Source organism: Crinia signifera, chromosome 2, assembly GCF_055691185.1.
Source record: "Crinia signifera chromosome 2, ASM5569118v1, whole genome shotgun sequence".
In the NCBI taxonomy this organism is placed as follows: domain Eukaryota; kingdom Metazoa; phylum Chordata; class Amphibia; order Anura; family Myobatrachidae; genus Crinia; species Crinia signifera.
The window spans coordinates 348,916,488-348,944,162 of NC_139218.1; the positions used below are offsets into that span (position 1 = coordinate 348,916,488).

Here is a 27,675-nt window from a genome sequence, read left to right on the forward strand (position 1 = left end):
TACCCAAATGGTATTTTTTGGTCACATATGAGGCATTGCCGTACTCGGGAGAAATTGGGGCACAGATTTTGGGGTGCTTTGTCTCCTTCATTCCTTGCGAAAATGAAAAATTTTGAGCCAGAACTGCATTTTTGTGTAAAAAATTACATTTTTTTACACAAAAATGCAGTTCTGGCTCAAAATTTTTCATTTTCGCAAGGAATGAAGGAGACAAAGCACCCCAAAATCTGTGCCCCAATTTCTTCCGAGTATGGCAATGCCTCACATGTGACCAAAAAATACCAGTTGGGTGCATGGCAGGACTCAGAAGGGAAGGAGTGATATTTGGATTTTGCAGCACAGATTCTGGTTGAATGACCCCTGAAGCACCCATACAGTGGAACCCCCCCACAAGTGACCCCATTTTGCAAACTACACCCTTTAGGGAATTCATCTAGGGGTATAGTGTACATTTCAAACCCCCAGGGGTTTCACCAATTTTGATACAACTGAGCTGTGAAAATGAAAAATTAAATTTTTTACACAAAAATGCAGTTCTGGCTCCAAATTTTTCATTTTCACAAGGAATGAAGGAGACAAAGCACCCCAAAATCTGTGCCCCAATTTCTCCCGAGTACGGCAATGCCTCACATGTGACCAAAAAATACCATTTGGGTGCATGGCAGGACTCAGAAGGGAAGGAGTGATTTTTGTATTTTGCAGCTCAGATTCTGGTGGAATTTTGGTGGGTGCTATGTCGCATTAGCAAGACCCCCAAAGCACCAATACAGTGGAAGCCCCCCACAAGTGACCCCATTTTGCAAACTACACCCCTCAGGGAATTCATCTAGGGGTATAGTGTACATTTCAAACCCCCAGGGGTTTCACCAATTTTGATACAACTGAGCTGTGAAAATGAAAAATTAAATTTTTTACACAAAAATGCAGTTCTGGCTCCAAATTTTTCATTTTCACAAGGAATGAAGGAGACAAAGCACCCCAAAATCTGTGCCCCAATTTCTCCCGAGTACGGCAATGCCTCACATGTGACCAAAAAATACCATTTGGGTGCATGGCAGGACTCAGAAGGGAAGGAGTGATTTTTGGATTTTGCAGCACAGATTCTGGTTGAATGACCCCTGAAGCACCCATACAGTGGAACCCCCCCACAAGTGACCCCATTTTGCAAACTACACCCTTTAGGGAATTCATCTAGGGGTATAGTGTACATTTCAAACCCCAGGGGTTTCACCAATTTTGATACAACTGAGCTGTGAAAATGAAAAATTAAATTTTTTACACAAAAATGCAGTTCTGGCTCCAAATTTTTCATTTTCACAAGGAATGAAGGAGACAAAGCACCCCAAAATCTGTGCCCCAATTTCTCCCGAGTACGGCAATGCCTCACATGTGACCAAAAAATACCATTTGGGTGCATGGCAGGACTCAGAAGGGAAGGAGTGATTTTTGTATTTTGCAGCTCAGATTCTGGTGGAATTTTGGTGGGTGCTATGTCGCATTAGCAAGACCCCCAAAGCACCAATACAGTGGAAGCCCCCCACAAGTGACCCCATTTTGCAAACTACACCCCTCAGGGAATTCATCTAGGGGTATAGTGTACATTTCAAACCCCCAGGGGTTTCACCAATTTTGATACAACTGAGCTGTGAAAATGAAAAATTAAATTTTTTACACAAAAATGCAGTTCTGGCTCCAAATTTTTCATTTTCACAAGGAATGAAGGAGACAAAGCACCCCAAAATCTGTGCCCCAATTTCTCCCGAGTACGGCAATGCCTCACATGTGACCAAAAAATACCATTTGGGTGCATGGCAGGACTCAGAAGGGAAGGAGTGATTTTTGGATTTTGCAGCACAGATTCTGGTTGAATGACCCCTGAAGCACCCATACAGTGGAACCCCCCCACAAGTGACCCCATTTTGCAAACTACACCCTTTAGGGAATTCATCTAGGGGTATAGTGTACATTTCAAACCCCCAGGGGTTTCACCAATTTTGATACAACTGAGCTGTGAAAATGAAAAATTAATTTTTTTCATTTTCACAGCCCAGTTGTATCAAAATTGGTGAAACCCCTGGGGGTTTGAAATGTACACTATACCCCTAGATGAATTCCCTGAAGGGTGTAGTTTGCAAAATGGGGTCACTTGTGGGGGAGGTTCCTAACTTTTAGCATCTTATGGTGCCTAGAAACCTACATGGTGCCTAAAAAATAATCTCATAAAAAGGAGGCTCCAAAATCAAGTAGGTGCTCCTTCTATTATGAAGCCTGTGGTTTGGTCAACGTGCACACTAGGGCCACATATAGGATATTTATGAAAACAAAAGAATTGGGGGAATCAATTTTTAGTCACATTACTCTAGTAAAATGTACTGTGTTCCTTAGAAAAATGTATTAAAATTGCAAATCTGCAAAAAAAATGAAATTTTGAAATTTCACCTACACTTTGTTTTAATTCCTGTGAAACACCTAAAGGGTTAACAAACTTCCAAAATGCTGTTTTGAATACTGTGAGGGGTGCAGTTTTTGAAATGGCATCATTTATGGGGGTGTCTCACATACAAGTCCCTCAAAGTCACATCAGAACTGAACTGGTCCCTAAAAAAATCAGTGTTTGAAATTTTCTTGAAAATTTGCTATTCATATTGTAAGCCTCCTAGTGTCCAAAAAAATTAAAAGGAAGTTGAAATAATGATGGAAACATAAAGTAGACATATGGTCTATGTTAGTTATTAACTATTTTGAGTGGTATGATTATTTGTCTCACAAGCAGAAAATTTAACATTTTGCAAATTGCTAAATTTTCCATTTTTTTCCGACATTTTGGTATTTTTCACAAAAAAACACAGACTGTATCGACGAAAATTTACCACTAACTTGAAGTACAATGTGTCACGAAAAAACAATCTCAAAATCACTGGGATAAGTAAAAGCAAAAAAAAGTTATCCCCACTTAAGTGATACATGTCAGATTTGAAAAAAAGGGCTCTGTCAGGAAGGCAAAAACATGCTGTGTCAGGAAGGGGTTAAGTATCAACTAGGAATTAATTGATTACATTTAAAAATAAACAATTTATTATGAGGTTGGCTAATTGCATAAGTGTGTCATGTTGCAGAAGCATGAGTTCCGAATAGAGTAGTGAGGTTTGCGGAAATACACCAACTCGGTGCGTGCGGCCAGCTTCCCATTCGTTCGGACGCTGTAAGACCGTGCAGAATCTTTGTGTTCCCACCGCACACGCACGTTTGGATGTAGTCCGAAGACACTCCCTCTTCTTAGAGAGTCCGTCCGAACGGATGCGGACGACCTGTGGGCGTGTGTTCTTAGAATGTCCGCACAGCGTGGCGTTCAGTCATTTACGAAAGAATTCGGAACGGACCACACCAAGCAGAATAAGGCCCTTAATATGGTCCTGCTGAGATGGGAAGACTGGAACATTTCCTCTTGCACAGGAGTCAGGCGTACCCTGTACTTGTTGTCTAACAATGTGCAGTTTGCTAGCCTCACAACAGGAATGCACATTACATAAATGACTGCATTTGTGATAATAGGATTAAATAGATGTGTCAGCAGTCAGTTATTTCATCTAAATCTGTTTTAACACTTTGCTTCAAGGATCTTTGACAGAAAAACATCACTCTGACAATAATGGCATTAATTGCCAACCATCAGTAAATGTATTGTCAGTAAGGTGACCAACCGTTCTCCATTAGGGAGGACAGTCCGTCTTTTGTAAGTTCTGTCCTCCCCCGGAAAGTGTAATTTATGTCCTCCTTTATTGACCTTAATAACATTGCTGGGGCGGTGACTTCTCTGAACGCGCAGTGCTGCTCCTTTCTCGGGCTCAAACAGTAGCTTCTGCACTGTACGCGGTCATAATATAATAGCCATGTAGGGGCTGCTGTGCACACCCGCCCACCCGCAGTAGCACCCTGCAGTTCTGAGTCCAGACTCCAGCTAGCTGCGCAGCAAGCCCAGGCTCTGTCTCAGAGGAGGAGGGTAAGAGACAGCTCAGGTACACAGTGTAAACATATTGGAGATGGGGGCAGCAGAGAATGGGGAAGGTGGGGGGGGGGGGGGGGGGAGATGTCAGTGGTCATATGTGTAAAAATGTTTTAAATGGTGATGTACAAAATGGGGTTGGCTTTTACTTTTCACTGACTGGGTTTGTAGGCCACGACCGCTTACTGCCAGGCCATGCCCCCAAATTGAAGTCCCTCCAACCATGGATTAGAAGTTGGGAGGTATGGGTTGCTAAGGGCACAAAGCATATGACGCATGTCATAGCCGTTGCAATATCCTTCTGTGTGCTGTTAATTCTTATTTTTCTATTTTTATTTGGTTCTGTTTTTTAACTTGACAAAACTCAATAAAAAAATACTCAATTAAAAAACTAAAAAAAAAAAAACAGAGCATCAGGAAGTCTGTAATATGTGCTACTCTGCACACAGCAGCCATTGTGTTCCCATGTCTATCCCATTGTGTTCCCATGTCTATTTAGTAACATGCAGGGAGTATGATCTAGTACCAGGGTGTAGGCGCATAACCTTATATGGTTATCGCAGGGATGCCTACCCTCCCGGATTGGCCGGGAGGGTCCCGGAAATCGGGTCCCCCTCCCTACTCCCTGGAAGGTGGGCAAACCTCCCAAATTCCACCAGGCTCACCTACTGGCCCTCGTCCTGATGTTTAAATACTGTGATGCGGTGTTTTAAATACCACGGTTTGCAGCTTTTCGGGAGGGGCGGGGCTAAAATGTCAACAACGAGACCTGCAAATCCCGGTATTTGCCGGACAGGGGGCGGGGCTTGATGACACCGATATCAGGCCCCACCCCCGCAGTTCTGCTGACAGTCTGCTATCCGGAGACTGTAAAAGGAGGCAACTCAGAGTTATCTGTTCGGCAATATACTGTAAACAACTTATAACTTAATTTCTCATGCTGCTTTCCCACTGCCAAGCCGTTTAAAGAACCGGTATTTTGAAACGGTATTTAAAACGGTATTAGCTTTCACATTGCAGTAGATTACAATTTTTAATACCATTTAAGTACCATTCACATCACAGTGAAACCGTTTAATCCCCTCCTGGTACCTGTCCTGCCCCCCCCTCCCCCCGTACCTGCCAGCTGGTACCCTCGCTCCCCCCCCCCTGGTACCCCCCTCCCTCCCCTGCCACCTTCCTCCCCCCCCCCCCCCCCTGCCTCCCCTGGTACCTGGCAGCAATCCATCTGGGCAGCGGAGCAGTGCAGTAGGCAGTGGCATGCCAGGGCTCCTAGTCAGCAGGTCCCCCACTGATGCAGGAGCATGATTCAGGCGGAGGCTGCAGCTGGTGCACAGACAGCGGGTGCACTGGGGATCCTGGCAGGTCCGTGCTCAGGAGGACGAAGCAGAGGAAGGTCCATTAGGAGATTGTAATTTCATCGGCGGGGGTCCCTGCCGCGAATGGGAAATAGCGGGCCCGAAAAATACATATGCGCATATCTAATGAGCCGCTAATTAAATATGCACATTTTTAATGAACGGCTCCGCTATACCCCCGCCGATGAAATGACAATCTCCTAATGGACCGTCCCTCGCTTCCTCCTCCTGAGCACGGACTGCGCTGCCCGGATCCCCAGTGCCCCCGCTGTCTGTGCACCAGCTGCAGCCTCCTCCTGCATGATGCTTTCATGCATCAGTCTGGGACCTGCCGACTAGGAGCCCTGGAATGCCCGCTGCCTACCCTGCCTACCATGCTGCCCGGATGCAAGGTACCAGCTGCAAGGTACCAGGGGGGGGGGGGGCAGGACAGGTACCAGGGGAGGGGGAAAACTAGTGTGGCATCTTAAATACCGTTTCAGAGCCATTCTCACTGCATAGAAAACGGCTCTGAAACGAGTAGGACTCTGCTTTGGAAACGTGTTGAAATACCGGTTAACTTTAACCGGTAAATCAACTCTGGCGCTTTCCCACTGCAGCCTTAAACGTTTAGAAAGGGGAAAAAAAAACGGCAATATACCGTTTAAGACCTGCAGTGGGAAAGGGGCATCAGTCACCTGATCTGCCTATGGATTGGATCTGCAGCCAGCAAACTACAGGAAATGGCAGGAGAGATAAACAATGTATGTGCTCTGCATGATTACAGGAAGCCATGAGCAAAGTCTGTAGAACTGTTGACGGAATATTTACCTCATGCCTCTCATTTCACTGTGCAGAAGACTAGCTCAGATAAGACAAACATTGTGCCAATATGGGGGTGGGGGATCTTGAAATGCACACCCTATTAATACACATTTATCATGAGGTGCTATCTCGCTGGGACTTGTTGTTCTACAAAGAAAGACATACAGTGCCGATGCACAATCCACAATATTAAGCTCTGTTATCTAATGTTGAGCAATAATCAAAGTTCTTGGTATATTTATTGGCCGAGAAACATTAACCCACCAACCGCGTCTAGGTGACCTCGTATATCTGGCAGCTGATATCCTCCATATGTTAATAAGATATTTCCATCAGTGCTGCATAACTTTTGGCCTTGAATTCGTAGCGCCCATCTCCATTGAAATCCCGCCTTTCAAATGCATGTGATCGCAGTGCGAATGGATTTGTACGGGTGCAAATATGTCCAAAATCCTTCATCACAGGCTCAGCATCAAATTGTTACACCGGCCACAAGTCATTGCAGGGACAGAGTAGCCGGAGACGCTCAGCGGTGCAATGAATACAAGCATATCTGGCCTGGAGAGGATTATTATGATTATCCTTTATTTATATGGCGCCACAAGGGTTCCGCAGCGCCCAGTTACAGAGCACACATAATCAAACTGGAAAACAGTAACTTACAGTTGAAGTCAATACAGGACAAATACACAGTAAATAATTATAGGAACATCAGCCGATTGCTGCAACATAAGTATAAAGGTGGCAGCAAACAGCGTGGTTTGGTGCAGTCGAAGACTACTGAAGTAACAAAGGATAAGCACATGAGGTAAGAGGTCACACACCCTCCCCTAAAATGCACAGACAGGCCTGACACTCCTAGCTTCTTTTTCCCCTGACACTCCTAGTGTCTTTTACTTATCATTTATTAACAGTTTCTTATATAGCGCACACATATTCCGCAGCGCTGTACAGAGTATAGTTGGACATTCACATCAGTCCCTGCCCCAGTGGATATTACAATCTATATTCCCTACCACATGTACACGCACACATTGTAGGGTTAATTTTTTTGTTGGAAGCCAATTGACCTACCAGTATATTTTTGGATTGTGGGAGGAAATGTACCTTTAGTACAGTAGCTCACGCATAGGGAGGCCAATCCCGGGCCATTTTTTTCAGAATTCCTGGGATTGCACCCCCCGATGCGTCGCAGCACTGGGAACGGCTTAGAAGCAGTCTTTCAGCGGGTGGGTGGAGATGGGCAGAGAGGGCAGGCTCGGTGGATGCGGCGGCGAGTGTAAGAGGAGGCCGGTGGAAGCGGCAGATAGGGTGGGGGACAGCGGATACAATGGAGGCGGAGGGTGGGGAACAGCAGGGGCGGTGGTGGGGAGCTGCTCGCTGCGCAGTATGACCTCTAAAATCACATTATGCAGCCGCACAACTTGTTTTCCAGGCAGTGCCCGATCTGAGCGTTGCTGGTGCTCAGTGCTGCCTGGCAGAAAGCGATGAAAAGTTAATGCAAATTTAAATCTCGAAATCCCGTCAAAAATTGGCCTAAATCCTGGGATTCCACTGATCCCAATCCTGATTGGTATCTCTACTCACGCACAGGATAATGACATAACAGAGCTCTGCACTGCCACCTGGTGGTCCAAGCTAGACATCAGCATTCATTCTCATTCCCTAGCACCAGCATCAGTGTCCTGTGAACGTCAAATAAAATATATACTGTAATGTGCACTTTTCTAGAAGCCCAACGGCTGCAGAACTAACGTAGGGTCACCCTCCCTACTGCAATGAATACTACTAAAGAAAAATATAGGAGACCAAACAGTGCTGTGCCTAACTTAACGGTTTATTTAGTCCAGAGAATGAATCCAATATGCAGCCTTGTGAGTCCACCAAACGCTGCCTGCCGCCGGCACGTTCCACCCTCGCACACCGCAATCCCCCGCAGGCATGCAAATGGGTGTTTTGCATAAACATCCATTTACAGCTTGCTTGGGGGGGGGAAATCATTCACTGAGTGCTTGCGGCTGGCAAATAATCAATTCGCCGTGGCCACTCACACCAAGCGGCTGCAAATGCGCATAACGATTTACAGCAGGGGAGCGAATGGACCAGAATAAGGTCCTATGTACAAGGTAAATGTGTCTGCAAAAGGTATCTTATCATAAGGCAGAACTGGAATTTGGTGAAAGGTCTCCTGGACGCTGGGTGATCCGGCCCCCTGTACGCCCCTGCCCACCCCCTCTGAAGCAAACGGCTGGGCAATTCAGGAATTTGCTCCCAAAATCTGGAAATGGACAAAATCTGTCAGTCAGACAAGGCACTGTACTATAATCTGTTTGTTTTATACAATTTGACTGAAAGTTTTTGTCCATTTTTCTGGGTTTGTGAGCAAATTGCTGATTGTCATTTGCTCCCAACCAGTACTAGATTTCCAGTCCAATCAACCAACTAATTGGATGAAAGTTGGTCTAGTGCAAAGTTGGTCTCTCCTCTTGTGCCTTTCTTAGAATATATAAACCTCTGCCACCCTGATAATTGCTTCAGTGTCCTGTCCCCTGGTGCAACTATCCGTATTAACCATGTACTTGTCCTAAACTGTCTTGTGCTGTAATTCGTTATGTGTTTTTGCTAATAACTATGCTCTGTAAAGCGCTGCAGAATATGTATGCGCTATATAAGAAACTGTTAATAAATAAATAATGGTCAACATAAGCAATATTTTAAATGCTATGGCTCATTTTGGCCCTTGTGAGCGATATTTTCTGTAATATCGCTAATTGTGTACACTCAATATCAGCTGCTAGGGTGGCCAATCCCGGGATCTGCGGGATCCCGGGATTTGGCCCCTAAAACCCTGGGATTTCAATCCAGGGATTGGAGTTTCCAATCCCGGGATTTCGGGATTAGACTGCGCATGCGCAGTCTAATGCCGGGCAGCGTCTGAGCTAGTGCTCAGACGCTGCCCGGCTTCTCCCGTCCCGGGCAGCGCGGCTCTGCACAGCGTGACGGCGTCAGAGGTCACGCTGCGCAGGCCACACAAACAGCCGCCTCATCCGTGCGCACCACGCTGACCTCCAGCCGCCTTGATGATACCGCCTACCCACCCACCCAGGCTGCCTGCACTGGCCTCTTACTGGACCCCGAATCATCGCCCGACGAACCAGCCAGTCACCCACCCAGGCTGCATCCTCCTCCATGCCCAGCTCCATCGCCCACCGGCCCGGCCGCACCGCAATTGTAAGTAAATATGCTGGCGGCCGGGGCGGGATTTTGTATAGGAAGCCGATTCCGGGAATCCCGGGATTGGGCATTTTTCAATCCCGAATCCCGGGATTGAAAAAATGCCCCGGGATTGGCTTCCCTATCAGCTGCGCACCTACCTGTGAGTAGGAGGTGGCTGCCAGGTCTGCGCCAGTCTCTGGTGCTCCATGCAATGTCTCTGCTGGTCTCCGGTCAGTTGTCAGGCACCAGGTACAGCGCATGCGCAACACCAGTGGCGATAATCTGTTGGCTGCAGCCTATAGAAGCCATCTAGGGCTGCACTGTGGGACAGAGAAACCTAACTCTCTGCCTATTGCAGCCTGGACTATCAGTCCCGGAGGGAACACCTACCAATGGGACTGCCTGTTGCTTGGATGACCGGAAGGTAGGACTGCCAGTCACAGTGAAGCCACTGGCTTCACGAACGCTGAGGAGATAGCGAATTCTACTGGGGCCCACAGGTAAAAATGACCACTGCTCAATACTGTTAATAATATGAACTCTTTCGGTTGTTAACAATGTCCTCCATCGTCTGCACATGCAGATATTTTGTCAAGACTGTATGCGAGGAGGGGGGACCCGATGACGACACTGAACGATATCATTAACTATATAGTTCAGTGTTTATGCATAGTATAATTTGCGGGGAGTATATGGGACAAAGTTTACATATTGCTTAAGGAGCGAATCGTTTAGTGCTTACCCTGCTTAATACCCTGTTTTCACTGCTAGGCAAATTCCCGGGTCTAGCATGTCGACCCGGTAATTTGCCTTTTAACACAGGTTTTTTTCAGTGTGAACAGGTCAACCCATGTCAAAATTTCCGGGTCTCCAACCCTGCTTTTTACCTGTGTTTGAGATCCGGGTATGCAGACACGGGTCGACCCGTTCACACTGCAAAATAAAAAAGTGTTAAAACGCAAATTACCAGGTAGAACTGCTTCACCCGGGAATTTGCCTTACCAGTGAGAACGGGAGTCCATCGCTGCAGTCCCCGGCATTAAAATGGCGGGTAAAAGCAGTGTTGTTCACACTCGCAGTGTGAACACGGCATTAGTTGTTACTTTATCTCCGTTCTCTACTTTACCTCTCTCCAACGCGTAAAGTGCAAAGATCCCTTTGTTCCTTACTTTTTCACGCAAACATGATATGGGATACGTCGCATTAAGCAACTAGCCCTGCTTTACGCTGATTGCACCATAGGAGGCTGCAAGCAGAATCCCACGATAAATACTGCCATGGTGGTGCTCCCAGTTACCTCAGATGGGAGTTGAAATCCCACAAATCCCCCCCCCCCCCCATAAAGTTGATGGGTAACAGCATCAATACAATAAAAAATTATCAACAGCGCAACGTTAGCATTAGCAGTTAAGTAATCACTATAACATAACAATATTCCCTCTAAGAAATTAAGTCAATTTCACAGGTGGAAAACAAAAAAGATTTGTGCAGTTCCAACTCCATCCTCCTCCCTAACCTACATAGATATTTAAAGCAAAAATATATACGCACTCAGCTTCCCTAGTTGCCTATAAGGCACATTGATGTGTTAGGAATAAGGGCTGAATAATGGCAGTATTACACAGTTATATAAATGACAGAAGAGTTACCAAGTAGTTCCCTCTGTGCTCCGCAGCAACGTGTGTGCTCTCCCAGCCACTGAGTGCTGTGTGCATAGTCAGTGCAGCAGAAACACTGACCTATGGACTCATAAACACTGTCATCACCAGGAACTACCACTGCCTATGATGCTCTATGATCAGGAGCATCGATTCCCGAGGTGGAGGAACTGGTTAACCCTGTAATACACTATCACACAGACACAGATAACAATCAGCCACGCCCCTCCCCAATGCTACTACGTTGAAAACACGCCTACTCCGCATAGGACACGCCCATTTCATTCAACTCGTCCAACACGCCCCTTCTTTTTCGCGTTGTCGGCGTCGCGCAGCCCGGCTGTTTCCGTGTGACGTCATCCCGCATAGCGTCGCGGCTGTGCAGTTCACCAATCAGCGGGCGGGTCGTGCTGTCTAGCGTTTGTTGTGACGTGTAGGAGCCAGTCACTGATTCACTGTCATTCAGTCATCATGGCCGGGGTTCTGTGTGTGTGCTCCCTGCTGAGGTGAGCATGTCTCTGCTATCGTTATAACTATTACTATTCCGGCCCCGGGGTGCGCTGCGTATCCAGCCTGCGCCCGCTGGTGGTGTGGATTACAGGCTGGTTGGTAAGGCATGCTGCGACTTGTAATGTCACACTAGTTAGCGATTCACATATACCAGTGGTTCCCAAACTGTGTGCCGTGGCTCCCTGGGGTGCCTCGGGACACTTGCAGGGGTGCCACGAGTTGGTGGTTCAGGACCAATTCAAATTATTTATGGACAAAACCAGTTCTGGTGGCTGCCAATCATAAAATGTGTACAAACAGAAGCAATTCCTGTCCTTTAACACATAACTGAACATAATAGGCACATATAAACACAATCTACTTAATATTACATATATTTTTGGGGGCCTAGGGGTGCCGTGGTAAAATTATGATACTCAAGGGTGCTGTGACTTGAAAAAGATTGGGAACCCCTGACATATACTATGATGATGAGGATAGGGGAAATACGCTGTACGGTGATTTGGGGGATATTTATTTTATTTAGAAATACAGAAGTAATTCCTGTAGCAACATTTTTCACACTATACCTTTCATCCCCTGCGCAATGTGCCCCCATTATTCCATCGCTGATAGCGTGTGCTCCGGTTTCCTCATACTTGCCTACCTGACCCTCTCCATGCGGGAGAAAATGCTCTGTTCCTGGGCTTCCCTGGTAATGTATGATTGCCATCACCTGTGGGGAGCTGGGTAAAGGTGTCTCACCACAGGTGATGGCAATCATACATTACCAGCGAAGCCCAGGAACAGAGCATTTTCTCCCGCATGGAGAGGGTCAGGTAGGCAAGTATGGGTTTCCTTCCACAATCCAAAAATATACTGGTAGGTTATTTGGCTTCTAACAAAATTAACCCTAGAATGAATGTCTGTGTGCATGTACATGTGGTAGGAAATATAGATTGTGAGCTCCACTGTGACTTTAGGTGGTTGTGAAGAACCCAGGCACCAAACAGTTAAAGCTTTATGGTTTCAGAAGAAGTCCCCTCACCTATAACCCATCCCCAGGCCACCAAGTTTTGTTGTGGTGCTGTCAGCACCTTGTTTACAGGTGACTGCTGTTGCTTGCAGCCACAAGCTTTTTTTTTTTTTTCTATATCAGAGCTGACAACACTGGTAGCAAAGTCAACCGTGCTGCAGCTTCATCACTCCCGCAGGTGCTGCAACACTGGTGACTAGGTCCAGTGTCTCATCCGGGGCTGGTAAAGCATATGCTAGATATAGCTTTTCTGGGTAAGGTTACATTTATCTCCAATAGGGTCTCTCACTGTCATCCAAATACAATACAGCTACTGTGGCGTCACCCACAATGTCCAAAAAGGGAGATCCAATTATAGAAAGTCACCAGAAGTGGCACTCCCCAGATAGCCTGAAGGAGCCCATACACGCTCCGATCCCGGCGGTGCGATGTGTGCTTTGAGGTGTGCGCTCCTGCGGCACCTCATCGCACAGTACAAAAAGTATGTGCTGCACGTACTTTTTGTACTTTCTTTGCATCGAATCTCATTGCATGCACAAGGCATGCAATGCGATGTGATGGATGCTATTTTAGCCCAGAATGCACGCCGGGATCGGAGCGTGTATGGGCTCCTTAACATTTAAAAACACATACCTCCCAACATGACCCTCTCCAGGAGGGACAGAATGCTCTGCTCCTGAACTTCCCTCCTTATCTATGATTGCCATCACTTGTTTTGAACAGGTTCATTGAAAAGAAAGGTGGTTTAACACACAGGTGATTGTAATCACAGATTAAGAAAGAAGTCCAGGAATAGAGTATTTTGTCCCTCCTGGAGAGGGTCATGTTGGGAGGTATGAAAACAGCTTGTTTATTATGTTTTCAGAACATCACCACATAACAACGTTTTGGTCCTAGTCAGGACCATGTTTAAGTAAATCAGCCAAACATCAAAGCGATGAACCACAAAGATCAGCTGCCTGGTTCCAACAGCATTGAATTGTCAAAAACGGCCACTAATTGACGACAATTTAGCATCCGATAGTCTGATAGTCAAATCTGATAAGCTACGAAAGGTGCGAGTTGCTGTTGCCACCATTTTAAAATGCCAGCAATTGCACCGCATCTCGCACCCCTTGTGGCCTGCTCATAGTCTGAATTAGCTCACTGTTACCTTGCTAACCTCGTTACCTTGATAATTCGCAGCTGCAATGTATTTGTGGCTAACTGGCTTGGCTCCTAACACTACATTTTAGGCACGTTGTATTCGCAACAGTGTATCTGTTCATATAGTTATTGTTACCACAATTAATCAAACTAGTTTAATGTATAATAATACATTTAGGTGTTTTATTGAAACGTACTTAACTAGATTGTAAGCTCCTCAGAGCAGGGCCCTGTTCCCTCCTGTTGTCAAAACCCTCCAATCTTCACATTTCACTCACAGCTCTCCTATACTCAAACACTCAGCGACCATCTTCTTCCACATACTCATCTCCATCTTTGGCTACCAGCCCCTAGTAGTATGTTGATCAAGTCCTCACTATTTATATTTAAGCTGTAATGTGTATTGAACTGTGGCGCTCTTTTTACCTGTACTCAGTTTTACCGGTGCTAAGTTTTGTCTCCCTGTACTGTTCCTTTGTGCATTGCTGCAAAACACTTGCGGTGCCTTTATAAATAAAATTATAATAATAAAATAATTATAAAAAAAATACTGCATATAGATGGACTTTTTATTTCTTATTAAACATTGTTACACTTCAAAACTTCTTATAAAAGAAAATATAAAACACAGGTTCTCAAACTCTGTCCTCAGGACCCCACACAGTTCATGTTTCCTAGGTCATGTGTTGATTTTCAAAATGATTTATTAACCGTTTCTTTATATAGTGCAGTATGTGCAGTTGGTGCTACACAGTGCACCTGCCGAGGGACCTGAGGGCCGAGTATGATCACTGTATCATGCTATATAATTGATTAATCTTATTATAGCCCCCTAGTACACAAATACCTTGGTCTGTGTTGCAGGTGCGTTCTAAGTAGAGCTGCATTTAACACTGGTCGTCTTGCTGTAGGTATTACCAGTGTGTCTTCACTACATTGTGCTGTTGGTAGACACCACACCTTCTACTCTCTGGCTTCCCACCTGACTCTCCCCACATAGTGACTCCGCCCTCTTTCCACTTACACAGTCACAAGAGGACAGTTCACTGCCCCTCCCTAGATCAATACACTTACCCCATGAAATACCATGTGTTGCTGCGAGCGTTCTTATTGGCTACAATTTACTTCGGTCTTCCTACTTCAGAACTGGTTACACACGTGTGACTGGGAGATGAAGAATGATAATGATAACAACAAAGTCTAATGCATTTTTTTAAGAATGTTAGGTAACAAGACATCCCTGCCATTCTAAATCTCTGGTAGTTTTTGTTCTCGTACAGAGATTTCCTCATTATGCTGTATGCCCCATAATCCAAAGTTTGTAACTTATGTTAGAATGTAAATTAATATGTATTTTTTTTTTTCTGCTTAGGTTGCTGATGTCACTCTTTATTCCTGCGCTTGTCACCAGTGTCACCCTAACCCTACTTTTGGGTGTACTTCTCTGCTGCCTCCGATTGTGGATTTTGCAGAAAAAGAAGTCGTCCGTGCAATTAAGCAAAGATGGCAAGGCACAAAAAGTCGTGGCGTTTTTCCACCCGTACTGCAACGCAGGTGGCGGTGGGGAGAGAGTGCTGTGGTGTGCACTGCGAGCTCTGCAGAACAGGTATGTCATTTGTTTGTGTGTGTGTGTGTATGTGTGTATATATATATATATATATATATACCAAAAAAGACACACTCTCCAGACTGTTTGATGCAAAATAAAAAGCTGTGTATTTGTATTCACATAGACATCAATGTAAAAAGAAGGGTACTCAACGTTAGCGTTTCAGTCCATAAAGGACCTTCCTCAGGAGTTAGGCAACAAGGGCATCCATTTGGGGTGAAGCACAGCGTGGACCACACAGCAGGTTCCTACAGCCAAGGAACCTGCTGTGTGGTCCACGCTGTGCTTCACCCCAAATGGATGCCCTTGTTGCCTAACTCCTGAGGAAGGTCCTTTATGGACTGAAACGCTAACGTTGAGTACCCTTCTTTTTACATTGATGTCTATGTGAATACAAATACACAGCTTTTTATTTTGCATCAAACAGTCTGGAGAGTGTGTCTTTTTGGTCTTTATATACATGGACTTTGTTTCTTGTAAGGAAAGTTCTGGACGTCACCCCAGCGGTTGCATATTTTTTGTATGGAGTGCGATCTTATTGCATATATATATATATATATATGTCCTATTGTGTCTGGCGAATCAGCTTCAATAAGCAGGCGGCACTCCAACGGCAGAAGGTTACAAAAGTGCAATTTTTTATTTTCAAATAGCCATTGCCTACATTTCAAGACCTAAGTCTTTTCATCAGGGCGTGTAGCTGGAAAAAAGTGCAAAAAAAGTGCACTGCATATTAGTGCACAGTTCCATTGAACCCTATATTATTAAAGTTTTGGAGTCTTTAAGGATTATTTTATATTTACTGTGTATTTGCTTTTTGGTTTATTATAGTAGTTCCCAAACACAGTGCTCAGGGCACCCCAACAGTCAATTCTTTTAGGGACATCCATACTACACTAGTACCTAGAACACATTGTTTTGCCCTAATTCAGCATGGAGGAACAATCCTTTAGTCACTACCTGCTTGCTTTGCAGTGTGTGGAACATATAGGCCAACAAACAGACAATGGGCCTGATTCAGACCTGTTCGCTAGGCTGCATATATTCGGAGCCTAGCGAGCCGGTTAAAGCCACCCTGGCGAATGCACGCCCCCACTTCCAGCCGCTCGAATCCCCTCAATACGCCGCAAGTGGTTGTTTACGCTTACACATCCGCTCGCACGTGCCATCAAATGATTTTTCCTCTATTGGCTTCTGACAGTAAGCCAGTACTTTTCAGATGGATGTTCTTCGGCAAATTGAGGCCGGCCACTGACGTCATGTGACGTCATCCACCCGCCATGGGCATTCCTATGGGCACACCCACCATGTTTGTGGGCACGTCCATGAAACTCCAGGTGCCCACCCCGGAAAGTCAATCAGGCAGTGAGTGCTGCCCCGGCGAACTAAATCTCGTCTAAGGTGTTCGCTGCAGGGGGTCAGCACATGTGCATTGGTGCCTATGTACATGCGCAGTCCCCCACCATCGGGGAGGGGGCCAAATTCGGACCTGTGCGAACAGATCTGAATCGTCCCCGATGTTGGTGTCCCAGGGCAGAGTCTGTATGGTAGTTCTATTTTGTCCCCGATGTTGGTGTCCCAGGGCAGAGTCTGTATGGTAGTTCTATTACTAGTTAACAAGTTTTGATTTTGAATTATAGGAGGAAAACCTTAGGTCAGGCATGTTCAAACTATGGCCCTCAGGCTGTTGTGAAACTACGCATCCCAGCATGCCTTGCCACAGTTTTAGGGAATGCTAAAAGTTTGGCAAGGCATGCTGGGATGTGTAGTTTCATAACAGCTGGAGGACCACAGTTTGGACAGGTCTGCCTTAGGCTATATTCACACCTCCACTAGCTGTGAGCAGAACTAAGTTGTTCTACTCGGCTAACCAGCATTGTACTAGAGCCAGAACCTGGCAGCCACAGTAACTGATCGCCTGTCCCCTCCCCTTCCAGTATCTGTGCATATGATTGCTGAGCTACAGTCCAGGCTTATTCCAATAAATATAATGTGATTTTTATTTTTTTCCTAGGTACAAAGATGCTGCCTATGTAGTGTACACCGGGGACACAGATGTATCTGGAGAAGAGATTCTGAATGGGGCAGTTAGCAGATTTAACATCAAGTTATTGTACCCTGTTAAGTTTGTTTTCCTGGACAAGCGTAACCTAGTAGAAGATAGATTCTACCCTCATTTCACCCTGCTGGGACAGAGTTTGGGCTCCATCGTTCTCGGGTGGGAAGCGCTGACAAAATGTGTGCCTGATGTTTATATCGATTCCATGGGCTATGCCTTTACATTACCGCTGTTTAAGTATTTGGGGGGCTGCCGTGTGGGATGCTACGTGCACTACCCAACTATCAGTACAGACATGCTGTCCGTGGTTCGGGACCATCGGCCTAGGTTCAACAACTCAGCATTTATCTCCAACAACCCAGTCCTGAGCAGGCTAAAGCTGATTTACTACTATTTATTTGCACTGATTTATGGATGGGTTGGGTCTTGTAGCGATCTGGTCATGGTCAACTCCACGTGGACTTTCAACCACATCATGGACTTGTGGAAATGTAGCGGTTACATCAGCATTGTTTATCCACCTTGCGATGTGCAGACATTCTTAGATATCAGTCTGAACCAGGAGCATGAGACGAAGGGACACTCTGTTGTGTCTGTCGGTCAGTTCCGTCCGGAGAAGGACCACTGGCTGCAGATCCGCGCTTTTGGTACCCTGCTTGCAAAAAAGACTGCAGAAGAAAAAGAAAATCTGAAACTCATCCTCATTGGTGGATGCCGAAACAGACAAGACGAACTCCGCGTGTCGGATCTGAAGAAGTTCAGTGCAGAATTAGGAGTTCCTGTCGAGTTTAAAGTAAATATTCCCTTTGGAGAGCTGAAGAAACTTCTCAGCGAAGCCACCATTGGGTTACATACTATGTGGAATGAGCACTTTGGAATTGGTAAGAACCTCTTGGAGTTCCCTTTGGTATATGTGTGAAATGGATGAGCAGCTGAGCGATTTCCAGGGGTCGTAGGCTAAATGCTCATTTATACAAGCCACCATCGGCAGCAGATCTGAGTGAAGCTTTGATTCGCTTACAGACTGTACTGCTGATTGTCAGGCGGAAGATAAATCTAGGTGTGGAGCATAAGAAAGACCGGGCCCGATTCGGACCTGATCGCTAAGCAGCATAGCTGAGCGAAGAATCCTCCCACTAGCATGTGAGCGGATGTGTACGCTTTCACATCCGCTCGCATGCGGTCTATACATTTCAGATGGCCGCTTTCCCGCTAAATTGGGGGCAGGCGCTGACATGGGGCCTGGCATGCTTTTCTATGGGCGGACCACAGCGACCGCCCCCTTCCTACCCACCATTGAGTGAATGCTGAAGGCGTTCACTCCGGAGGTTTGCACATGCGCAGGTCTGAATCACCCCCACAGTGTCTAGGTCAACAGTTAATAGGTCCACACCAAAAGGTCAACATACACTAAGTCGACATTTCACAGCAGGTTAAAACAAGCAAACAATCAACCTGAAGGGTCATAATGCGTTCTGGTTTCCATGACGACACTTGAGCACGTGGACCCCTAATGAGTGTAGTGCGTACCGTCACATGGGTCACCATACTCCGGCTCAGGTGCTTCGCTCCCCTGCTGCTGTGCTCGGCTGCCCACATGGATGTTAAAGTATAACAACGTCCCCCAAAAATTAGTAAATTAGGAAAAGCTCATGTTGACATTTTGTGTTGACCTATCATACGGATCTAAGGAAATAACCATTTAACGGGACTACCACTGAATAGCCAGTTATAGTGAAATATATTTTAACTAAATATATCATCTGTATATATGTCTAGTGTCCGTGAGTCTCCGAAACACTGCCATCTGCTGGCAGAGAGTGAAACAACATCTCTGTCTCACACATGTGCAAACACAGAAGGTAGCAACTACCTTTCGAAGCTTTTGCTTCGCACAAACTTACTAGTAAATAAATAGCTGTAAATGAAAGGTTCCTCAGGTCTCAGAATTAGACCAGGTACACATCAGAATGATGCCAAAACAACCAGACTGTCATTCCACATCTCCCTTCATCCCAGAACAAGCGCTTCTGAGCATAAAACTGTGCAATCCTTCACGCGACAGAGTGGTTTAATGTGGTGTTCTAAGCTTTATTGTGGCTCCTGTACTCCTTATTACAACCATCTTTAAGAGATGACATGTTCAGAGGTCATACCAGAACAACATATTGCCTGATCTGCTGTGCCGCTACACCAGGCCTGGCAATCCTTTGGCTCTCCACCTGTTAAGGAGATGTGCTACCACAGTTTTAGCATTTCCTAATAGCAAAACTTAGCAGGGCATGCTGGGACTTGTAGCTTCATGAAAGCTGGAGAGACATAGGTTGGCCAGGTCTGCACTACACAAAAAGCAGTGCATCGTTCACTATACTGTATCTTCTGATTGACCTGCGTGTTGCAGGCCAACCAGAAGACTTTTTTGTTGTTGTTTGTTTACAGCACATGTAGTGAATTATAAGCTAGCTGTGTAACCGCATGAAACAGATTGGAAATCCCTTTATAAAACCTCCTTTTTACTTGCATGTCCCAGCAGAGAGCGCACACAATACCAGTGAGGTGGCATCAAGGGGGTGATTCAGTTTGGTTTGCTAATGGACAAAACCTTGTGCACTGCATGTGTGGCAAATGTAACGCACAGAGAGAGTTAGATTTGGGTGTTAGTTTGTTTCTGTGCAGGGTAAATACTGGCTGCTTTATTTTTATACTGCAATATAAATACCAGTTTGCTGTACACACCCCACCCAGTGCACATGGTTTTGTCCATTAGCAAACCAAATTTGTTTTGCAAACTAACCTGAATCACCCCCAAGTGTTTCAGTTTATTATAAGTGGCTCTTCATAAATACCTCATTCTGCAGCCAATTGTAATCGATTTTGCAATGTGGCTTTGTAAGGGCTGTTTACACATGTACAGAACTGCAGGCTTGCAGTGCAAATGCTATATAGCGATCACGGTTCCTTTTTGGCAGATGTGAATGATTATATGCATCAGAGTTTGCACACGGAAGGGCTTCGCTTGTGGCCTTATGGAATGTATGCTGCTCGGGTTTAAGGAGCTGCGCTTATCAGGGGTTCTTCCAACTAAATGTAGGCTCCTTTCTACCCACATGTAAAAATAATATGACGGGGGCTATTTAATTAGATGCAGTCAATTATTCTAATTGATTAGCCGGGTGTTGTTCAGTTAGCCCCCATACCCAGAATTTATCGAGGATTATGCTTTGGATGCCTCATGCAGGCAAAACTTAATTCCAAATAAGCAGCCCTCAGAGCTGCAACAACGCATGGGATTCGGATAATGATCCCGTGTGTTAACCTAAAGTAAAACCGGCTTTAATTGGCTAGACCGATAATGACCATCGGTCATAAAGATAAGCAGAGCGATTTTAGCAGGCAGTTTCATAATCTGGAATAAAGGTCTGATGTCGCTGTACTCTCCAACACATCTGTTTTTGTTTTTCTGCACAGGTGTGGTTGAATGTATGGCAGCTGGGACAATAATTCTGGCGCACAACTCTGGAGGCCCCAAACTGGACATTGTAGTCCCCTATGAGGGACATGAAACGGGCTTCCTGGCTGACAGTGAGGACGGCTATGCTGCTGCTATGGACCGTATACTCTCCATGTCAGAAAAGAACAGGCTGCAAATCAGGCAGAACGCACGAAGTTCCGTCTCTAGGTTCTCGGACCAGGAGTTTGAAGCAAATTTTCTCTCGGCTACAGAGATACTGTTTAAATAATGAGCTCTCTTGGAGTTTTTTCATGGGACCAGCGTGGAAAAAATTATTTTATTTAATGTATATATTGATCTGCTGTAAATTAAATGTCATTCCTCCAAAAGTGAGGTGTGGTTTTTATTAATTCCATCTAGTGTAAAGGTTACAGGTTTTACGTTGCTTATGATACTTTATTTCCTTCAGGGAATCTATTAGGTTCAAACTGATTTTCAATCTTGTTTCAACTTCTGCTATTTTCTTTATAATCCTAGTTACATAGTTGATGAGGTTGAAAAATAGACACCAGTCCATCAAGTTCAACCTATACTGGATCTCCTGCAGTTCTTATCTTATATTTGTAAATGATCCAGATGAAGAAACCACCATTCTGTTTCAATCCATAAATCCCTCATGACCCAAAGCTGGCAGTCCTCTCTCTGGGTCCACTACTAAACATTTTAATTAACGGATGTCACCCTTGATACCCTTTTCTGCTACAGGTCACCAAGGCCATTAATATATTAAAAAGAGGTGGCCCCAGCACAGAACCTTGAGGTACACCATGTAAAACGTTTGACCAATTTGAAAACTGTTCCATTCTCCACAACTCTGGTTCCTATACCCAAGTACAAATATTGTTTTCTAGACCAGCCTCATGTGTGGCACGTTATCAGAGGCCTTTGCAAAATCTAAGTAGATGGCATCTACTGTGCTGCCATGGTCTAAGTTTTCACTAACTTCCTTATAGAATCGATTTAGATTAGTTTGACAAACTATCCCTTACAAATCCATGCTGATCTCCAATAATCTTATTGCATACCAAGTACTCCTGAATGCTATCCCTTAATATTACACTCACTCACTCGCATACATACATACATACATACATACATACATACATACATACATACACTATTGATATCAGGCTTACATGCCTATAATTCCCTAGTTGTGATTTACTTCCCTTTTTAAACCGTGGCACCACATCTGCTATTTGACAGATTCATTAACTAGAACGGTCCAGCTATTTCAGCATTTTTAGCTCTATAAAAACTCTGGTGTATGTCATGTCATCTGAAACTGGAGCTTTATTTATCTTAATTTTGTTTCGTCACTTTTGGACTTCTTCTGTCAACCAAGTTCTAAATAACGGTATGTTGGCATTTTGTTGTCTCTCTCTATCCATCTCACTCCCCAGCTTTTTTTTCCACCACCTCCTGTGATCTCTTACTCGGTTATGGTATAAATGGTTTTCAAACAAAAGGCTGACCCTAAATGGTTGACCTGGACCAAACGTTGACATGAGGGTTTCTTGGTGTCAGTTTGTAGATTTAAACTCATGGACCCTTAATTAGTGTACAGCATCCCATCGTATGGCTCGCTTCACTTTTCATGCCTTGGGCAAGGTGCTTCACTCTGCACACTTTGCCATTCCCAAGCAGAGTCTACGTGGATGGATGGTAAAGTATGAAAAAGTGTGTGTGTGTAGGGGAACGTAGGTTGATATTTTCATGTGTTGACCATTGCCATATATGGTGTCACACTATTGTTCCTTTTTTTTTTTTTTTTAACGCTCAGCTATTGCTGGTTTTTCTTTAATTCTCCTGTTCCTCTCTCTCTCTCTAGCCAGCCCTATTTTTCACTATTCTGCCCTCTCTTTTTGTGTCTTATTTTCTTCTTTAAACTGTTATTTCTATTATATATAGCCATCTCAAACCAAGGCTGCACTGTCAGCAAACTGCAGTCAGGTGGGTGCATGCTGCCTTTACTCATTCACAATGCATGCTGGGAGATGCAATCTATCCAGAGGGAAGGTCAACAAGCATTCATATTGTCTTCTCAATAATTAAGTGCACTTTTAGGCTGTTTGCTAATGTTTGAGAGGTATAACCAGAAGAGGGGGCATTCGTATTTTATTTTTTATTTTTTATAGCTCTACTGCTCATCTACATTAATTCAATTACCTTATTTAAATCGTCAGCCAATTTTATATTATCCTCCACCATACTTTGTTTGGCAAACAGGTTCTCGACCCAGCTACATAAAGTTGGATTATGAAGTATATGTGGCTTTATCTTTTTATTTATAGTTTTTGCTATGTTATTGTCCGGGTATGATACATGTGAATAGTAGACTTTCTACTTAAGTAGATTAACTCTATTTTATCTAAAATGAACCTTTCATTGCAGTTACCCGATCTGCATGTGAAAGGTGTATGTAATTCTCTGCATAAGCAAGTTTCAAACACAGTGGGGCAGATTCGAGAAGATGGCCATTATGCCTAATAAATTATGAAAACGGACTGAAATCTTTAATATTAAAATATTCATCTGGGTCACCTTAGTGTGGGCTTCGGATCACGTACTCCATTGTGTGGAGACATTTCTATCGCACGCTGAAGAGAAATAGATGCTAGAGTGCAGTACAGCAGAGCAGTACAGGTATTTTCAAGATGGCCCCTTCTTTCCCAGTGTCCCATGCAGGGTACCTGAAGGAAAATTCTACCACCAAGCACTGCTAGATCTGCTTCACCTGCTTCTTCCCAGGACATAAGAGCTATTCAAGAAAAACAAACTCTCATGCTCCAGGATTAGGTTAGAGGGTCACCCTTCCCAGCTCACCCAGCTTGGGCAGGGTGAGGCCTGTAGTCAATTGATCAAAGAGGGTCGTAAATTCCCTCTTCTCTGCCCAGCTAGACAAGGTCTTTTTGAGGGGCATTCCTTCAAAGATTTCAATTTGCCTGAAGATGCTAGCCATGACCTCCGTGAAGCCGTGTAGGCTAGTTGATGGGTTTTGTGACTGTTCTTTTTACATTTACATCCACTACTATTATATGGCTGGAAATATTTAACCCTTTGCAGTCTAAATTATTATTTTTTGGCAATTCAAACTGTCTGGTTTAAATTAATGTAATTTTTTTAAATGAAAAAAAAACGGTCTACATTTAATGTTAAACGATGTTAATATTCTTATTTTAAAGTGGCTCACCACTGGATCTGCTACTAGTGCTAGAGCTGTTGAGCCTGACTAGATGTTGGACCTGTAAGGTGTGTACACACTTATACAATTTAGACTATATTACAATTTAGACTATATAGTGCAGATCTGCACTATATAGTCTATGCAGCCAAGACTTTCGGGCTGCGATACGGGAGCGCGCATCGGGATCGCAAGGGTTAAAACCTGTGCGATCTGCATGCGATCCAGATGAGATCCAGATGAGATTTTGAAGGGTTAAACATGTTCAATATGGGAACATTGTTTGCTTTTAATATTGATGTTGCGGTTTTGCTTGTTGAATGCTTAAACCTGTCTTGTGTTCTACTTGGGGGCCTCACATCCGTTTCATGCTCATGTTAGATGACCAACACTAGACCTTTTATCTAGGGACTGTTTGCCCGATACTCTGGGCACCTCATAAATTGTTGTGTGCATTTCATTGTTTTACTTCTAAAACAGAAGTTACTAGTGTTAGCCTATTCATGCTGTGAATCTCTTTTTCCAATGTTTGTTCCTTTTTTGCTTGTATACTGTAGGTTCCTCTTCCTTCTTTTTTTTTATTCACTATTATGATTTTTATGCATCATTGTGGGGAGGAGATGTAGGTCTCAGTGCAGTAACTGTACCATACTCGTTATAAGTATGTTTCCTTGGCTAAAGGTGTTGTTTTGGAATGTGGGTGGGGTTAAATCCCCCATTAAATGCACAAAGCTTCTTTTATATTTAAATAAATAGCATGGGCATATGGCATTGTTGCAGGGAACTCCTCTTACTGACCTTCATAATGCTAAACTTGGCATCCTGAGTCAGGGCCGGTGCTAGGGTGTCCGGCGCCCTCCTGCAAACCATACATTTTGCGCCCTTTCACATTGCCATTGCAGCAAGCTGCACTCCCGATTGTGGGAGTGTATGCAACATGCAATCCTATGGAGGATCTCATGTGCATGTGCATGTACATGTACTGTACATTTTGCATACACCATCTCCGTGCTGTGTCCGCAAAATGTTGCAGGTACTAAAGGTGCCCATACACGCTGCAAGAATTGCATACGTTATGGGCTAGATCGCATCGCACGGCATGCATGCAATGTGTGTGCGATGCGATCCGAAAGCATCACTCGTGACTGAGGGGGAAAGGAGGGAAGAGAAGGAGGAGATGGAAGAAGAGGGGGCGGAGTGTTGAGGACTGCAAGTGGCACAGCACAGAGAAGAGGAAAGGAAGGGGAGGCGGCGCTGCTGCCTGTTCGTCATTTAATTGACAGCTGACAGGCGCATGGAGCAATGGGTAGGGGGCGGATCCGGACATGCCATGTCATCCAGGCATTCACAGACAGCGCTACATGCCTCAGCGCAAGTGTTCGTGAGGAAGAGGGGGCAGGTCGCGGGAGGAGGACAGTGTGTGCGCGGTGCAGGGAGCTGCTCAGCCTCTCCATACTGCCACCCGCTGTCAGACAGGCGCTGTGGGCGGCGTGCAGGAGGCAGTGACAGTGAGGGCTGAGGCAGCTTTAGCAGAGCAGGGAGGGAGACAGCACCTTTTCAGCATGGCGCCTCCCTGCTTTGCAGGAGCTGCTGAGTGGGTAGCGCCGGCCCTGTCCTGAGTTATACTATAGCTGCCTCTGCCTCAAATTCTTCTAACGCTAGCGTGGTTGTGATTTTGGTAAGGAAATCTTTAATGCCATAGATATTACCTATTGATTTAGACCTTGAGGGGTGCTTTTGGGTGTATTCAATGCTTTCTGCGAGCTGTAACAGCGAACAGTGCTGCCTGTTTGCTGTCCCAGCTTGCAGAGTCAGTATTCAACTGACCTCTGCACACGCTGTTTCCTCCTGGCTAGGTTTTTAGAGCGAGGGGGAACGGCGCGTGCGGCCACTAAAACAGCGAGACTCTCGGCTAAATGCAGCAGGCTCCCTGCATTAGCCACAAGCCTTGCTGTTTGGGGGAATCCTCGCCATCCTCTGACAATGAGGATTCCTCCGGAACGTTGAATATGGTGAGCAGCCAGCGCGGGGGTTAAACAGCTATCCCCACGTTTAACACCCCTTTGTTATAGTGGAAATTGCTGTTGGACATACAGCTTATGATGCATTTCAATTTTACAGACATAGTAATAATACTAGACAATGGATATCTAATTTTTTTTTTTAAGTGATACGAGGTCTCCCGCTACGGTAGCTTACCTTAAAACTGGCACTGGGAGGGGGGTGCATAGATCAGATATACAGTGCACAAAAACTAAAACTGTGACCACCTTGCAATTGCAGTTTAAGTTCTGATGGGGTGAAGTGGTATTTTTGCAGGGGCGTGGCATAGCGGTATCTGAGAATGGCCTGGAAACCGTAGGAATGTCTGGCAAGCTCTGGGGGCAGGCCACGGTGGCTGTGGGATGTCGCTCCGAGCTGCTGTGAGCCTAAACATGGCCGGCCTAAACCTGGCTTTGCTGTGTAGCGAAACGCTCGCACTTTAGTGATGTCTTTTTGGAGAGGGATCTGGATCTATGAAATTATTTTAATTAAATTACCATATATACTCGAGTATAAGCCTACTTTTTTAGAACTTCTTTTTATGCTGAAAAAGCCCCCTCGGCTTATACTCGAGTGAGGGTCCCACTTGAGTCAATAAGTTTTCCCAGTTTTTTGTTGTAAAATTAGGTGCCTCGGCTTATATTCGGGTCAACTTATACTCGAGTATATACGGTATTTAATAAAGTTGATTTTCCTTCCCTTGTTTGTGGAGGGATGAGTGCATCCTGATAAACTGGTTTTCTTTATTATCTAGATTTTAAACTTTGATCATTCTCTACCAGCCTGCAGCCAAATAGTTCATGGCTGTAAGTATGCTAATTGCTGGATGGCTGATAGTAGATGGAGAGACACCATGTGAAGTAGGGTTTAATTAACCTAAAGGCCCCAGTGCATTGCTTTGCCTAGTGCCCACAGTGCCATTAAGTCGGCCCTGCCACCATGTCTGAGGTTGTGCAGGGAGTATAATGAAACCTGACCCTTCCCTCTTACAGGGTACATTTTCTACTGAACCTGGTGGGAAATGGCTGGTGTGGGCGGTCGAGAGTTGTTTTGGCCCAATGTGGGGAGAGAGAAAGAGCGAAGGGGGAGATGAGGGGAGGCAGGAACATGTGAAGTGAAAGGTGTGAAGTGCACAAGACTGGAGTGATTAGCAGAGTGAGGGAGGGCTGTGCAGATGGAGAAGGTGCAGCTGGAAAGGGTGTAACCGACACTGCCAGTGGTAACCCTAGATCAGGGCTGGGCAACACCGGCCCTCCAGATGTTGATGAACTACACATCCCAGGATGCTTTGCATTAACTTTGCTATGTGGCCATGCTGAAACTGATGCAAGGCATGCTGGGATGTGTAGTTCATCAACATCTGGAGGGCCGCTGTTGCCTAGCCCTGCCCTGCCCTAGATGGTGCCTCGTGACTTACTACATTGAGTTGTGCCTCTTAAATGAATGGGGAGGAGGGGCGCCTCCTTCTTTCCAACACCTATTGGTGAGCTAATACTAGAACGCTGCAACAATACAAACACAACAAAAACATTTGTTGATAATCACATAATGTTATTTGA

General features: G+C 45.1%; 2 protein-coding genes across 2 annotated transcripts in view; one reads left to right on the forward strand and one right to left on the reverse strand.

The window, feature by feature from the left end:
* Positions 1-11,199, reverse strand: part of ATP7B (ATPase copper transporting beta) — an 88,276-nt gene extending 77,077 nt beyond the window's left edge. Inside the window, exon 1 of the mRNA XM_083169711.1 lies at positions 11,031-11,199. The gene's annotated coding sequence lies outside the window, so the exon portion shown is untranslated. The remainder of the gene's footprint in view (positions 1-11,030) is intronic.
* A 156-nt stretch (positions 11,200-11,355) lies between these two features.
* On the forward strand, positions 11,356-21,231 carry ALG11 (ALG11 alpha-1,2-mannosyltransferase). The gene is made up of 4 exons (XM_083169712.1): positions 11,356-11,545; positions 15,083-15,316; positions 17,334-18,259; positions 20,847-21,231. The coding sequence occupies exons 1-4, from the start codon at positions 11,511-11,513 to the stop codon at positions 21,116-21,118; spliced, it is 1,467 nt and encodes a 488-aa protein (XP_083025838.1). The 5' UTR covers positions 11,356-11,510; the 3' UTR covers positions 21,119-21,231.
* The last annotated feature ends 6,444 nt before the right edge of the window (positions 21,232-27,675 follow it).